The sequence below is a fragment of the Myzus persicae genome, unplaced genomic scaffold (assembly GCF_001856785.1).
Source record: "Myzus persicae strain clone G006 unplaced genomic scaffold, MPER_G0061.0, whole genome shotgun sequence".
Taxonomy (NCBI): domain Eukaryota; kingdom Metazoa; phylum Arthropoda; class Insecta; order Hemiptera; family Aphididae; genus Myzus; species Myzus persicae.
The window spans coordinates 36,445-49,977 of record NW_019103910.1 but is presented as its reverse complement, the minus strand read 5'-3'; the positions used below and the strand labels follow the sequence as shown (position 1 = coordinate 49,977).

Below are 13,533 nucleotides of genomic sequence, written 5' to 3'. Positions count from 1 at the left end.
ACATATGGGTACGTAATATTAATATCTATATTTAAAAATTGATACAGATACTCTACACATACGAAACGAAAAAAAAACATAAAAATCTATCCATTTTATTACAATGTAAATTTTCGTCGATTTAATTTAGATTCTTACAAATGGCGAATGAGAAGTAATTGTCTGTCAACAATGGGTTACTTAGAGCATTTTATTCATAAATCATTCTAAAAAGGCACAGCGAATGCCAAATATGTACATTTTACATATTATATATTATGGTTGAATGCAAAACATTGAGTTTTTGGCATTTTTATGTGTTGAATAATCATTCCAAATAATTTTCGTTTATTAACAGAGCATCTCACTTTTAAATGAAAAAAAACAAAATAATAATAATAATACCATTTCAGACGTTATAAACGCAATATAAAGCGTTGAATTTAATAACAGTGAGCTCCATCGAGAATAAATTAAAAAAATAAAGCTGTATAATTTTATAGCCACCACGATATCATAATATTATTATACTTTGTAAAACTAAGAAAACATTAGGTACGATATTATTTATAGTATTATAATATCATACATTACACATTTATACATATGTATATTGTATATATTTTTGTATGGTAAAATCTAACCTTTTGTTCAACGTACATATTTTTTTTTGCAGAATTACTGCTACAGTGCTACGCCGTCGTCGTACGCATACAGCTTGTATTGTGTTCGTTTGTAATTAAAATGTATAATTTGCTTAATAATAATAATTATTATATTCTGTTTTGTTCCATTGTGTGCACCTACAAAAGACAAAAGGTAACATATGAAAATGTACATTCAAATATTATAAATATATATAGTGGCCAGTCAGCATATTATAAACAAAGGTATTAATTGCAATATCTATATTACATATAATGTTATGTTCCTGTAAAGGTGTGTATCACCATGTAGATAAAATGTAATGATTATATTTATATAGTATATTTATTAGGATAATTCATCTAATATGTTCATCACCATCGTTTCATTTAATAATAAAGCCCGAGTTTAAGTACTTTGAAAATTACTTTTCGATGTATTATTAATTATTGCACGAGACTTAACTAATTGAATATTAAAAAAAAAATGTATTTTTAACCGATGAAAATCAACCGAACTATTTTCCACCGTTTGTATCTTAATTGTTTTTGGGTGCGGTGGATGCTATATTTAAAAGTTAATTTACGTTTAACAACTGTATTTGTACAGGTTTATAAATTAGAAAAAAGTTACATTTGTTAGTAACTTGAAACTTCACATTAAACTATGGTCGTTTAATTTCTTCTGAAAATTACGGCTTTAGTTTGATTTGACTCTGTGGAGTGCGTACTATTATCATACTATATAGTGCTTACCATTTTATAGTTTTGAATAACTTTTAAGAGGCGTCACATTTACATTTGAGTTACGCTAATACAATGTGTTAGTCTTGTGGAATTCTCCACGGATTAGCATTTGAATTGTTCGCACGGATACAATAACTTATAGAAGTTTATCTAAAAATCGCAAACAAAAATTTATATGATTCCGAACAGCAGTTGAATTTTCTGAAAATTTTTGTAAGGTACTAAAATAAATTATAAATCGTTTAAGTATTCCGAAGACTTTCACTATTTTCACTCGATTACAATTTACAGTAATTAGATAATAATGTGTTGATAGTTATTTATTACTAAATTTGTCCGTAGTTAAAGTAGTATCAACTTTATTTCGAATGACTAGGTACTTATAGTCGGACGAATAAATTGACACTTTATTTTTTTGTCACCTTTCGGATGTTCTCGGCTAGTCGGCTATACCTACGTTATATTATAATATTTATTATTATTATTATACTCACGCGGGCTTAAAGTCCGTTCGGCCGACCATAAAATGAATACGAAAATCTGCGCTTCCCCGCCGCCCTGACGCGTTCGTTATTATAATACATATAATATAATAATATTATTATTATCCTTCCGTCGCATTAACACCACCGCCGCCGTGTACAAGTTATTTAGACCGGATGTATACCTACGCAATGTGAAGAACCAGCGGACGCAGCACAGTCATCGCCTTCGTCTCCACTTCGGGCAAAATAATATTATTATCCGTATAATAGGTATACAGGGTTATTCAAAATGTTTCACCCGATTTCAAATGAAAATAATTGTTGTATATTATTGGTATAGAGTTAATTGTTACAAGTCATACAGCCATACTGCTAAGATCTATTATTACATAAAGAAATTCTATCATTGCTCTTCGTTATACTGAGGCAAGACCAGTAATTATCAGAAAGCAGGAGTAGGCACTTATCTAAGATTTACGATGATAACAGTAATATTAGAAAAAAATACGGTTAGAATATAAAAAGAAAACAATTTCGTTCGTTGTCCAAAAACAATATAATGTATGGATACATTTTTAAATGGAAATTTATAAAATAAATAGAATAATACGATGAAGGATATGAATAGCTTTTTATGCTTCTTATAAATTAGAGTAAAAACAATTTCAATTACTTAAAAATAGAGTAATTTGTTAGAACAACTTAATTTATCATTGGGAATCATATCTGTGGACCAAATCGAAATTATGTGGTTATATTTTAGGTTTTTTGTACTAATAATGAATGATATTTCGATACATTTTTTGTTTTGGTTTTTTAGTGTTGAATTTTAGTTTTAATTTCATTGTTTTAAAGATATCGTTATTTTTTATATAATTTAAATGTTTATGCATTTGCAGTTCTTAGGTTTAGTGTAATGTATGAAACATAAAAATAAAATAATATTATTTCAAACGTTTTAAATGGTAGGTACCTATAAAATATGTTTTACGAGGCATCCCCTACTCACAAGAACAATGTAATCTAGCTGAACTAAAATTATTCATTCCACGCGTATCCGTCGTATATGTATATGACTTCGCTAATATCATATTGTTTAGCTGCTCTGCGGTTGATGATAATGGTTGTATGAGCATCGTATTTACCGTATCTTCGACATATTCTCAAAATAAGCAGTCAGCGTATAAGATAAGGTGACCTAGGTGCAAAGCATCGGTTGATTAATTTCGAATGACCCTGTACAATAACGCATATAAATTATTATTATTATTACGTATTATTCATTATGATATGCAATATGCATATATGACTGACTATACATAGATCCGACGGATAAAAGTTGCGGTAGCCATATCGTCAAACCACCGTAATAATTATATTGCGTTTACATATTATATGATATTATTATTATTATTATTATTATATTATTTACTGCAGTCGGTGTAGCGTCTCTCCGTCGTCGTCGCGTCTGTCGCGCGTGCTGCGGCGGCGGTAATCGGTTTACAACACACCGGCGCGCGCGCACAGGGATTATAAGGGTGTAAAATGGGTGTGCGTGTGGGTGTGTGGGTGTGTATACACACGCGGAACAACGATAGCGGTCGGCAGACGGGCGCCTGGCCATCATATTGTCGCCGTTCCTTCTGTTCACGTCGGGTCGACGAGCTTTCTATATACTTATATTATATACCGCTACGAAACCGCTCGGACGCGTATTTCGATATGATATTACACCAATCTGGGTGTGTGTGTGTGTGTGTGTGTGTGTGTGTGTGTGTGTGTGTGTGTGTGTGTGTGTGTGTGTGTGTGTGTGTGTGNGTGTGTGTGTATGTGTGTGTGTGTGTGTGAGAGAGAGAGAGAGAGACGAAATCGTTATTGTTATCGTCATCCGTTTAAATCGCGGTCGGACGAGGACGGGGATGACGAGAAGCAGCCGACTTTATATTATACATATTATATATTATTATTATTATTATTATTATTATTATTATTATACTGGCTGGCCGTGGCGGCGGCAGACGATATTATTATGAGAGGAGAAGACGCGGAGGAGTATAATATAATAGTAGCTGTTATTATTAGTATTGTTGTTTTTGTTGTTGTTGCTGTTGTCTTGTTGTAACAATATTATATATGGTATATAATATATATTCATATATATGTGTACACGTTATATTGCAGCAGTCTTATATGTATGTATATTTTATAATACACGACGATATTGCTCCGTTTTTAATTCGAATGTGTTCTTTAATCGCATTCAGTACAAAATAACATCTCTTTTACTGCCTGGCTCTCTGTTAAATATTACGTTGTAACACACTTAAAGCTTCAATATGATATTCAGATATTATTCTCTTCTTGAAATTCACATTATTTATACTTTGTTCGTTTCACCAGCTGCGGGCCACAAAAAACATTACGTTCGTCATAATTTGGTCGGACCCATATGTAATACGTGATTAATAATAATGGTGATAAAGTCAGATTTAAACTACGATATCATTACAAGAACATGAGTAATCGGGAAAACTGCGTGCGTTCTCTCATACTGGCCATTTTCGTCGCATTCTAGATTATAACTGATTGTTTTCAATGCACCTGATATATCATTATGATCAGCGATACCAAAAGGAAATAATGTGAAATTAACGTATTTATTTCTAAATAATAAGTATGATGGCCCTATATGTCTTGTAAATTGTAAATTAATGTTAATGAAGTATACTATTTATCAAGTGAACTACGGAGCGTCGACTTAATTTCACGAAACAGTCATTACCTAGTCAAGTTACATTGTATAACCCTTTACAGTCTATAGAGTTCACTAAAAGATTATTTTTAATTCATGAGTTGGATGGCACAATGTATCGAGTTAGTAAAACTGACAAACATATACAAGTAGTGAATGTTAGAACTGTACGACATCAAGTTCTAGTTTGGGATCACACAGGTTGTGGTTCAACTCGTTCAAGGGTGCCAGTTGGTAATACAAAATACAAATACTATATTTCAATACAATTGAAATAACAACAAACTGTAATAGTAACGATCAAACTGTGCAACGAATTATAACTGAAAGGTATTTACTATTTAAGGTTTTTAATAATATTATATCACACATTTATAATAATATAAGATTATACCTAAATGTACCTATATTAAAATAGTAAAATATATTATGTAATACCTGCTTAGATGAACCTAGAATCAAAACTTCTAATCAATGTGTACATCTCATGTTTAAATAATTAAATCATTATTTTTGAACTATAATGAAATAAGTTACAGTTGATAAATGTACCACTGAAAACTATGTACCATTATACATCATCGAAAATTTAGAAAACACGCAATAGCTCTTCTATGGGAACATACTAACAAAAATGTCAAAAGTAATTACTCAAAATGATAATAATATAAGAACAAGATTTAACCAAATATTGGAATACAATTAACTACCTTTAGTATTACTAGTTTTTATTCGTTTTAAGAATTTTTACAATATTTTATAAAATATATTTTTTTAGAAAGGTTAATGAAAGAAAAAATGAGATTTGCATTAGCTGTTCATTATTATACATCATACTATTTGTTCAGTTACATATTGTTTTAACAATATTATTATTAAAACTTTAAGTACTAATAATATTTGTATGAAATTTAAGCTGGCTTATGATTTATGAACATAATATTATGAAAACGTATAGTCTAAATGATTTAAATTATCATGCTGATAATTGTTTCATGTCGTTGAATGCATAATGAAATGTATAATTACGAGTGTGGAACACAAGTTAGTCGTCCGGAGTCGCATTCAAATGCTAATAGAAGTCCAGTTATCCATATTATAATATTCATGGTGGGAGTGTTAAATGTTCATAGAATTACGGGATACCAATGGACAGTTCAGTTTCATTGAGCAAATATTAGACTTGTAACAATTAACATATAGTGATATTGCCTTTATCTAATTGCAGTTTATTTGTTTTAGGTTGTTTTTACGTTGCTAAGGTTGACAAATTCATATCAATTTGACTGTCTACTTTTTCTGTAAAACAATAAGTACCATTTAGCCAATTTTCAATTGTTTTTTAATAAATTACTAATAAAAACCAACGATTGAAATGTATCATTTTTGTAATAAAAATTCTGTAGGTATATTAAAATATTCAAAACTAAAATCATGGTTTTTTTGGTTGACTAGACAGTAATGGCTTAATAAATATATAGAAAATGGATAGATTGATAGGTGTATAAATATACCTATTGTTTAATATATGGCAGTTCCGGATAGGTTATAGGGTAAGTATTGACCCACCGGGTTGTAGACCTTTTAATAGCTATAAGACTGTTAAAATGGGTTGGAACATGTAGTTTAATAATTTATCTTCCAAAATATAATCAGGCCCACAGAGTTAAATGAGGGAATTTGCTGGTTCTATCAGAACCTGATATAAAGTATGTACAGTAAAAACCGAAAATGCAATGACTATTTTTTTAATCAAAGTCTTAAAGAAATACGTTGGAGAAATTAGATTATGGTGAGTTTATAACTATAGTTTTAAGTGTTTTAACTCTTCTTTTAAGTTGTATTGTAATTCAATTAAACTAACATAACTCATTATAGCATATAACAATTTGAAAGGTGTGTGGTTATTATTAATGTATACATACATAATATGAACTTGATTTTCGAATCACACACAGAGACACACACTTTTATCTATTGTTGATAAAAGATTTTTTATAATGCTAACAAATAGATAGGAAAGTAAAGCTAGAATGAATCAAGGAAGTGTTTTGATAAAAGTTATAGTGAAGCTATATTTAGATTTTCCTAAGATATTGATTGCGAAGCTGATTCTAGTACTGGGGTTAGTTTTGAACTAGGAATTAAATTCAATAAAGGTACTAAAGATGATTCAGGGGAAGAAACTGGAGTTGGAAATAAACTCGACAAATCTAAATCAGTAAATACAGAATACCGATCAAGATTAAGATTTGACTTTGATAATTACAAATTAGTTGATATAACGAGAGCAGAAATTGTACTAAGTGGATCTAAATAAAATTAAAGATTAAATAAAACATTATCACTGTGAGCTTTTAAAAATTAAAATTAAATTATAAATTTAGAATTAACACATTTAACTTTATGAGATAAATGTATTTTAATATCACAATGTATAAATTAAACGAGTACCTATACCATCCACCTAGGAACATTATTATATTATTCTGAGGATTTTCAAAATGTATGTTTAAATTATCGTTTATATTTTTAAAAACTAATTACGCCACCGGCAAATAAATAGTTATAGTAATTTCAGCAGCTGTTGATGATTTATAATGTAAATAAATAAATACATAATAAATAAATTATAGGTTTCAATCAGAATTGTATTTTGACCAATTTTGAAACATTGTAATTAATAATTATATAACTAACGAAGAAAATAAAACAATGTATACAATACTATAAAATAACAATTATTATGCCCATAGAAAGTATAGCATTTAAAAAAAAACAGATTTTCTAATGATATTATTAAAATAATAGGTACTTTTTTATATTATAATATTAAGTAGGCACCTATGTATATGTATATTATAGCAGCAGTTATACTCAAGTATTTTGAATTTTCCAAGCAAAATAAAACCAATAAGTTAGTGATATTCAAATTTGCTATATAATTTAATTGAGTTTTGTACACCATTTTTATTATTAGTTAATTTATTTTAATGATATTTCTTGCCTTCGTTATCATTTGAAACATAGCTAGAATTGCTACAGTTCTAAGACGGTGAGCCATATTGTGTTTAATTTCATTAACATTTTTAAATTTAAAAGAGTGATGGAAACATTTTGTTAAGGCTTATATACTGAAAACTATTAGCAATTTGTTATTTAGTCAATCACGTTCTTGGTTGATGCTTATTAATATGATGATATAAAATTACTTTTTATCAAACTGTCATTTATTCATTATATCTAAACCTTAGATAAATTAATCGTAAGAACACACAATCAGACTAAAGCACAACAACAATATGATACTTTTATATAACTTTCAAGGTATCAATTTACTGTTATAGTAAATTAAACTTCGTCATAAAAGTAAGCGCGATAAAATTTTTTTTACTGTTCAGTGGTTACAAAAAACCTGTTATAATTTATGCATAAAAAAGATATTTAAAGTTGTTCCACTGAATATCTGTTGAAAAATATTTTTTAGTATTGTGTGTATATATGTATTATTGTCTATACCACAGTATAGTTTATGAATAAGGTTCAAATGAAATAAAATGTTCTTAAAATAATATGCTTCATAAAATATTTTACTGTTACGTATATTAATAATATTTGATTATCTTTATATTTTATAGTTTTAAACGCCTAAGTCATTTTTTTACAAGCCATTAATAATAAGAAGACAACAAATAAGAACTCCTGAATAGATATTAAATTTATTTATTTTGGTTACAGATATTTTAAGAAATCGTAGAAATATAAGTTTGTAAAAAACAAAAATCAATATTCAAGTTGTATTATATAATATAGATTACCTATTAGACAATAAATTATTGCAATACTATAACATTGCCATCATATTATACTTCATATTTTTTTATTTGTAATTATAGGAATGGTAAGGCGACGGAGAACCGCAGCCCAATAATGAGAATAGCGACGGGGCTGGGCCACCATACACCCCTAATCCAGGACGTCACGGAGCCGATGGCCGGTGGATGTTGTACGACAGTGGCCTCAGCGCGATGGGAATATATTTCGGCAGCAGTGGTAGTTGCGGGGGCGCGAGACACGGGGTTGGTGAAGGCACGTCCTCATCTTTGAAGTCAGAAGGGCAGTTAACCGATAAGGGTGATCCACCACATGAGCAAGACGGCTGCTGCTGAGATGCGCAGAACGGACAGGGCAGTTGTTGAGCGGCGCAAGACGGTGGACCGGCTGGAACTGCTACAGGCGCAAGGCTGGGGCTCAGGCAGGGGCGCGAGTCCGTGGAGGGGAGGTCTGGGGAGGACGAAGTCGGGCACGGGGAGTACTGGACCATCTGGTAGGGGATAGGTGTCGTTGCTACAGGGGGGGCACTGCAAGACGGGAGATGGTATGTCGTCGGTAGTTGTGGTTTGCAACTGCAAGGCCGCAGATTGTAGCGACGCAGATGAGGACAGTTTTGTGGATTTGGACAGGAGCAACGCGGCTGCCACGAGCCACTGCAGGTGCAACCTCCGTTGGAGTCCTGATCGACTGTTCCACAAGACGGTTCTACGGTGCCACATGACGGTGATGGATTTCTGTACGAGTTAACAGGTGTAGCCTGCAGGATGGTAGAAAAACAATAAATAAAAACGTTCTAGACTAGTGCTTCCCAACTTTTTTACGACGACCCCGGAGCCGTGCCAAAGTTTTTCGGGACTAGTAGCAAATTGATTTTGGAATATAATTACAAATTATAGAAGCGAAATAAAATGATGTCAAAAATGAAATGATGTTATGAAAGTTCACGTAAAAAAGATTTTAGAAATAAAAATTAAAAATTATAGTTATAAGTATGTGTTATGTTATCTGACTGCCACACAAGTCTATCAGGAATTTTGTAGGGAGCTCCTAAAAATAGTCCTAAAATGAGGCCCGGAACAAAGTGGATCCATTTCACTTCCCGCCCTGCTAAACGACACTAGACAACTCCCTAGTGTAGGTACCTTTTTTTGTATTATTATATAATTTAATTTTTTTATATTGTATAATACGAACTTATGACTCAATAACTGGATAAAGTTAGATATACTAGATTACTGAAAAGTTGAGAAACACTAGAAACACTAGGAAGCAGTTTAGTTTGCATAATATGACACGATGATGTACGTTTCTCATTGAAATAATTATTATAATATTGCTGTAAAACGTCACTTACCTCGACGACTAAAAGAGTCACTGATGCGGCTAACACAGCCACGGCTATTATTAAAGCGTTCATTTCTAAACAGCCCTGAAGAAAGCAGACAGACGACGGACAATTGTATGTGGAACGTTTGCGTGGTGTTTGGATTTTATACTGAAAACATTTTTACGTTGTTGTCCATAATTTCACGTTCTAAAAAAAAGTTCGTTAAAAAACTGATTGCACAAATACTATCGACCGCGTATTTATTACAAATGTTATTGTGTTTACTATTTGATAAAAATACTCTGTGTGATTTTTGGCCAAATAATACGTTTCATTGATTTATTTAAAATTAGAAATTATTAGATTTTGACTACATTTTAACTATTTTAAACTCTTTCTTGTTATAAACTCATTATGATATATCCTAAGTAGTAATAGTAAAAGAAATTTGTTAGTTTTCACTTTCAATATTTGCGTAGGTAGTCGGTAGGTAAGTTATAGGTTATACCATAGGTGTTACTATATTATATGTTTAATGCTTATATTAATTATATTATTACATTTTTTTATTTACTATCACTAAGAACACTTGAACTAATTTAATATAAAAATATCTTATTAGTACTCGGGTAATGGTTTACCAGTTCATATTCTTTACCATTCTTATCCAATAAAAAACCATGTTTTATGTGTTCCCAAACCTAAATGTCAACAATTTTTTTCAATAAACTGCAGTATGGTAAATAATTAAGATTTTAACCATAGACATATATTTCGTTTATTAGCACGATATCACTTAAAAATATCATTTATATTTATTTTAGATTCTTGATGTCACAGGGGGAATTCAATTTATACAACGATGTTTATTTGGAAAAACTTCGGAGTTCTGGTTGGAAAAAATATCAACGAGTGCAGCACTGCTATAGATTAAGAACCAGCTACAATATTATTTACATTTTAGTATTCAGAAAATAGCAAGATAAGATACCTCAAGAAATATTTGCAAACTATATTACAATAATAAATTTAGTTAAATTAACGGCGTGGCGCGTTGGCTGCTACCAGTCACGGAATGCGACTGGGAGTAAGTAACGGCCACAGCTACTAGCTCCCGGATGGGTGACCACCCGGATTCAAAGTAGTTAAAAACCCGTGTTTTCTACCTACCGCAACAACCGTAACAATCGTAAAAAACAACCTACCGTACTAACCTTACCCCTACCACAGTTCATAACCCCTACAACAGCGAATGGCCTTAGTCGCTGGGCTTAAGTTCAATAAAAAAAAAAATTAATTATAACAACAAATTTTGTTTTGCTACATCCAGCACTATCTTTACAAAGATTTAAAATTTAAAGATTACAGTGCACCATCTTACTGATCGTCTTACTTATATTATTAATCTCATATTTGTGTATAAATACATTGTGTGTTCCGGTGTTTGTGTACTTACATTATTGATGTACATAAATATAACATTATATAATATTATTATATAATAAATATAATATGTTTTGGACGTTTTGATACATAATATATTTTACATTGTATGAAAATAAATAATAATATAGACCAATTATATTTTTGGCGGATATTGATATAATAACCTTTTTTGACACGCACAATTTACTGTACGTGAAGCATAAACAAAATAAGTAACTTATTTTTGATTACTCGACCAGCAAGCACAGTTATAATAACTAAAATATTTACTGGATTCTGAAAGGGGATGATGAATACATTGGTCTCTGCTTTGATATAAACGATTGGTCCCCAGGGTTCGTTCAAGCTGTGATCAGACATGAGTTTGTCGTATAAAAAATAACTATTTTTTATTCAGTAAATATGACATGCCGTTTTCATGACTCTTTAGAGATTTTCGTAAGCGACTTTTGTTTAAAATCACGCTTAGCAGAAAATCTTAAGTAAAACATCGGATAAATTAGGTCAGTAAACATAATATAGTTATAAGAAATTGTGTTTGTTAGGTATCTATCTGAATTGATGATCTATGAATAATTAATACATTTTTATTTTATTATTTTATTCTGAAATTTATAATACAATACTTAGCAGTTAGCAGATAACATATGGGTACGTAGTACGTTACGTATTACCGATGGCTTAACATTTTTTAATTTTTTGACTTATTAATTGTTAAGAAGGTATTTAATTTTGAAAACATTCGTATAAAGAATTTGATTCAGATCAAAAACATTTGAAAATACAAATGTAGTGAATTACACATAATAACAAAAGAATAATACAACTATAATCTCAGTATAACAATATGTTCATTAGGATTAAAATAATAATTATTGTATCATATATTATATTGATGAGTAAGTGCATTTTTATAACTTTTAAAGAATATAAGTATATACTAGAACAGTATATTTTAGTACAAAGAAGCATATTTTTAGATTTATATATAAAAATTCTCTAACACTTGAGTAGTAAAATATTCGCTTACTTACGCTATTGTTTAGTTCAGGTGAAACCATAACAAACTCTGCACGGCACGTTTATTATGGTATGCCTACTCAATGTACGTACATCATACACGTACATGTCATATTATAGGTAGTATGATATAATAATAATGTCGTTAGCACAATAACATTATAATACACATTCATTCTCTCGTCGACCATCTAATCCGTGACAGCATATTATTTTATTGTATACATCTTGGGTAATAGGTACTATTCAAAATGTATGGTATTTAAAAAAATATTTGTAAATTATAGGTACTGCAAAAATGTACCGTATTACAAAATTTTAGGCTTGGCAGTCATTCATTTTTAACAAGTAACCACCATTTAATTTGTTTCGAATTTCACAATTTATTGTCATTGTGTGCTGGAATCCATTTACAAGTTGGGATAAAATAAAAAACTTTTATCATATTTACATTTTAATATTTTAGTTTTTGGAACATATTATTATAATTTGTTTATAATAAACGGTTTTATATAGGGTGGACAGTCTTTCGGTAAGGTTTCTTATATTGGTTCACCGGTTATTGTTCGAATACAGATCAAAAAGCGTTAGGAACCATAATAGTGTAAAACCATTGAGTACTTATACCCAATGATACCGATGTACCGACGTACCGTTCAATACCGAAGTAAAACCGAAGTAATGCCATAATAAGATAGATTGTCACAGTTCATTGCTTTTTCGATATACCGGTTCTAAGGCCGCAATTCTACTGACACATCTATCACAATAAATTTAATATATTATAATAAATTAAATTTATTCTGCAGTGATACTGATGTCCGATTTCAGTACAGTCAACCCTCTAACTTTATTATAAATCTCGGTTCTGAGTCTAAACTGTTATTATATTTATATGAATAATATTATAACTGTTATTTTAAACATTTATGTTTTTGAAAAACCGAAACCGTTTTTGGACTCGAATCCGATAACTTGAAAATGTCAAACGCGTTTCGGCTACCCAATTATGTATCCATTGGGTAGCGATGCGATGTACGTTATTCTATGTTATATTGTATTAATATATTATGTTAAAAAATTAAACGGACGTCGGCGGACGCGTAACTGATACTGTGCGTGTGCCGGACACGTGCGGCGTGCGTCAATAACCGGCAATTTGTCCATCTATCGCTACCGCCACACCCATCGTCACGGTATTTTATATACCCCGCTGGTACAGTCGTCGCACGAGAAAGAGTTCAACGCGGATTCGTGTTATTACACTGATATCGTAATATCTATAAATTATTATTGTGA

General features: G+C 30.6%; 1 protein-coding gene across 1 annotated transcript; it reads right to left on the bottom strand.

Moving 5' to 3' along the window:
- Positions 1–8,457: 8,457 nt before the first annotated feature.
- LOC111036190 (classical arabinogalactan protein 9-like) lies at positions 8,458–10,263 on the bottom strand. Its single transcript, XM_022318122.1, has 2 exons — positions 9,796–10,263; positions 8,458–9,198 (listed from the first exon to the last, which is right to left on the bottom strand). Exons 1-2 carry the CDS (start codon positions 9,856–9,858, stop codon positions 8,587–8,589), a joined length of 675 nt encoding a protein of 224 aa, XP_022173814.1. The 5' UTR covers positions 9,859–10,263; the 3' UTR covers positions 8,458–8,586.
- Between the last annotated feature and the right edge of the window lie 3,270 nt (positions 10,264–13,533).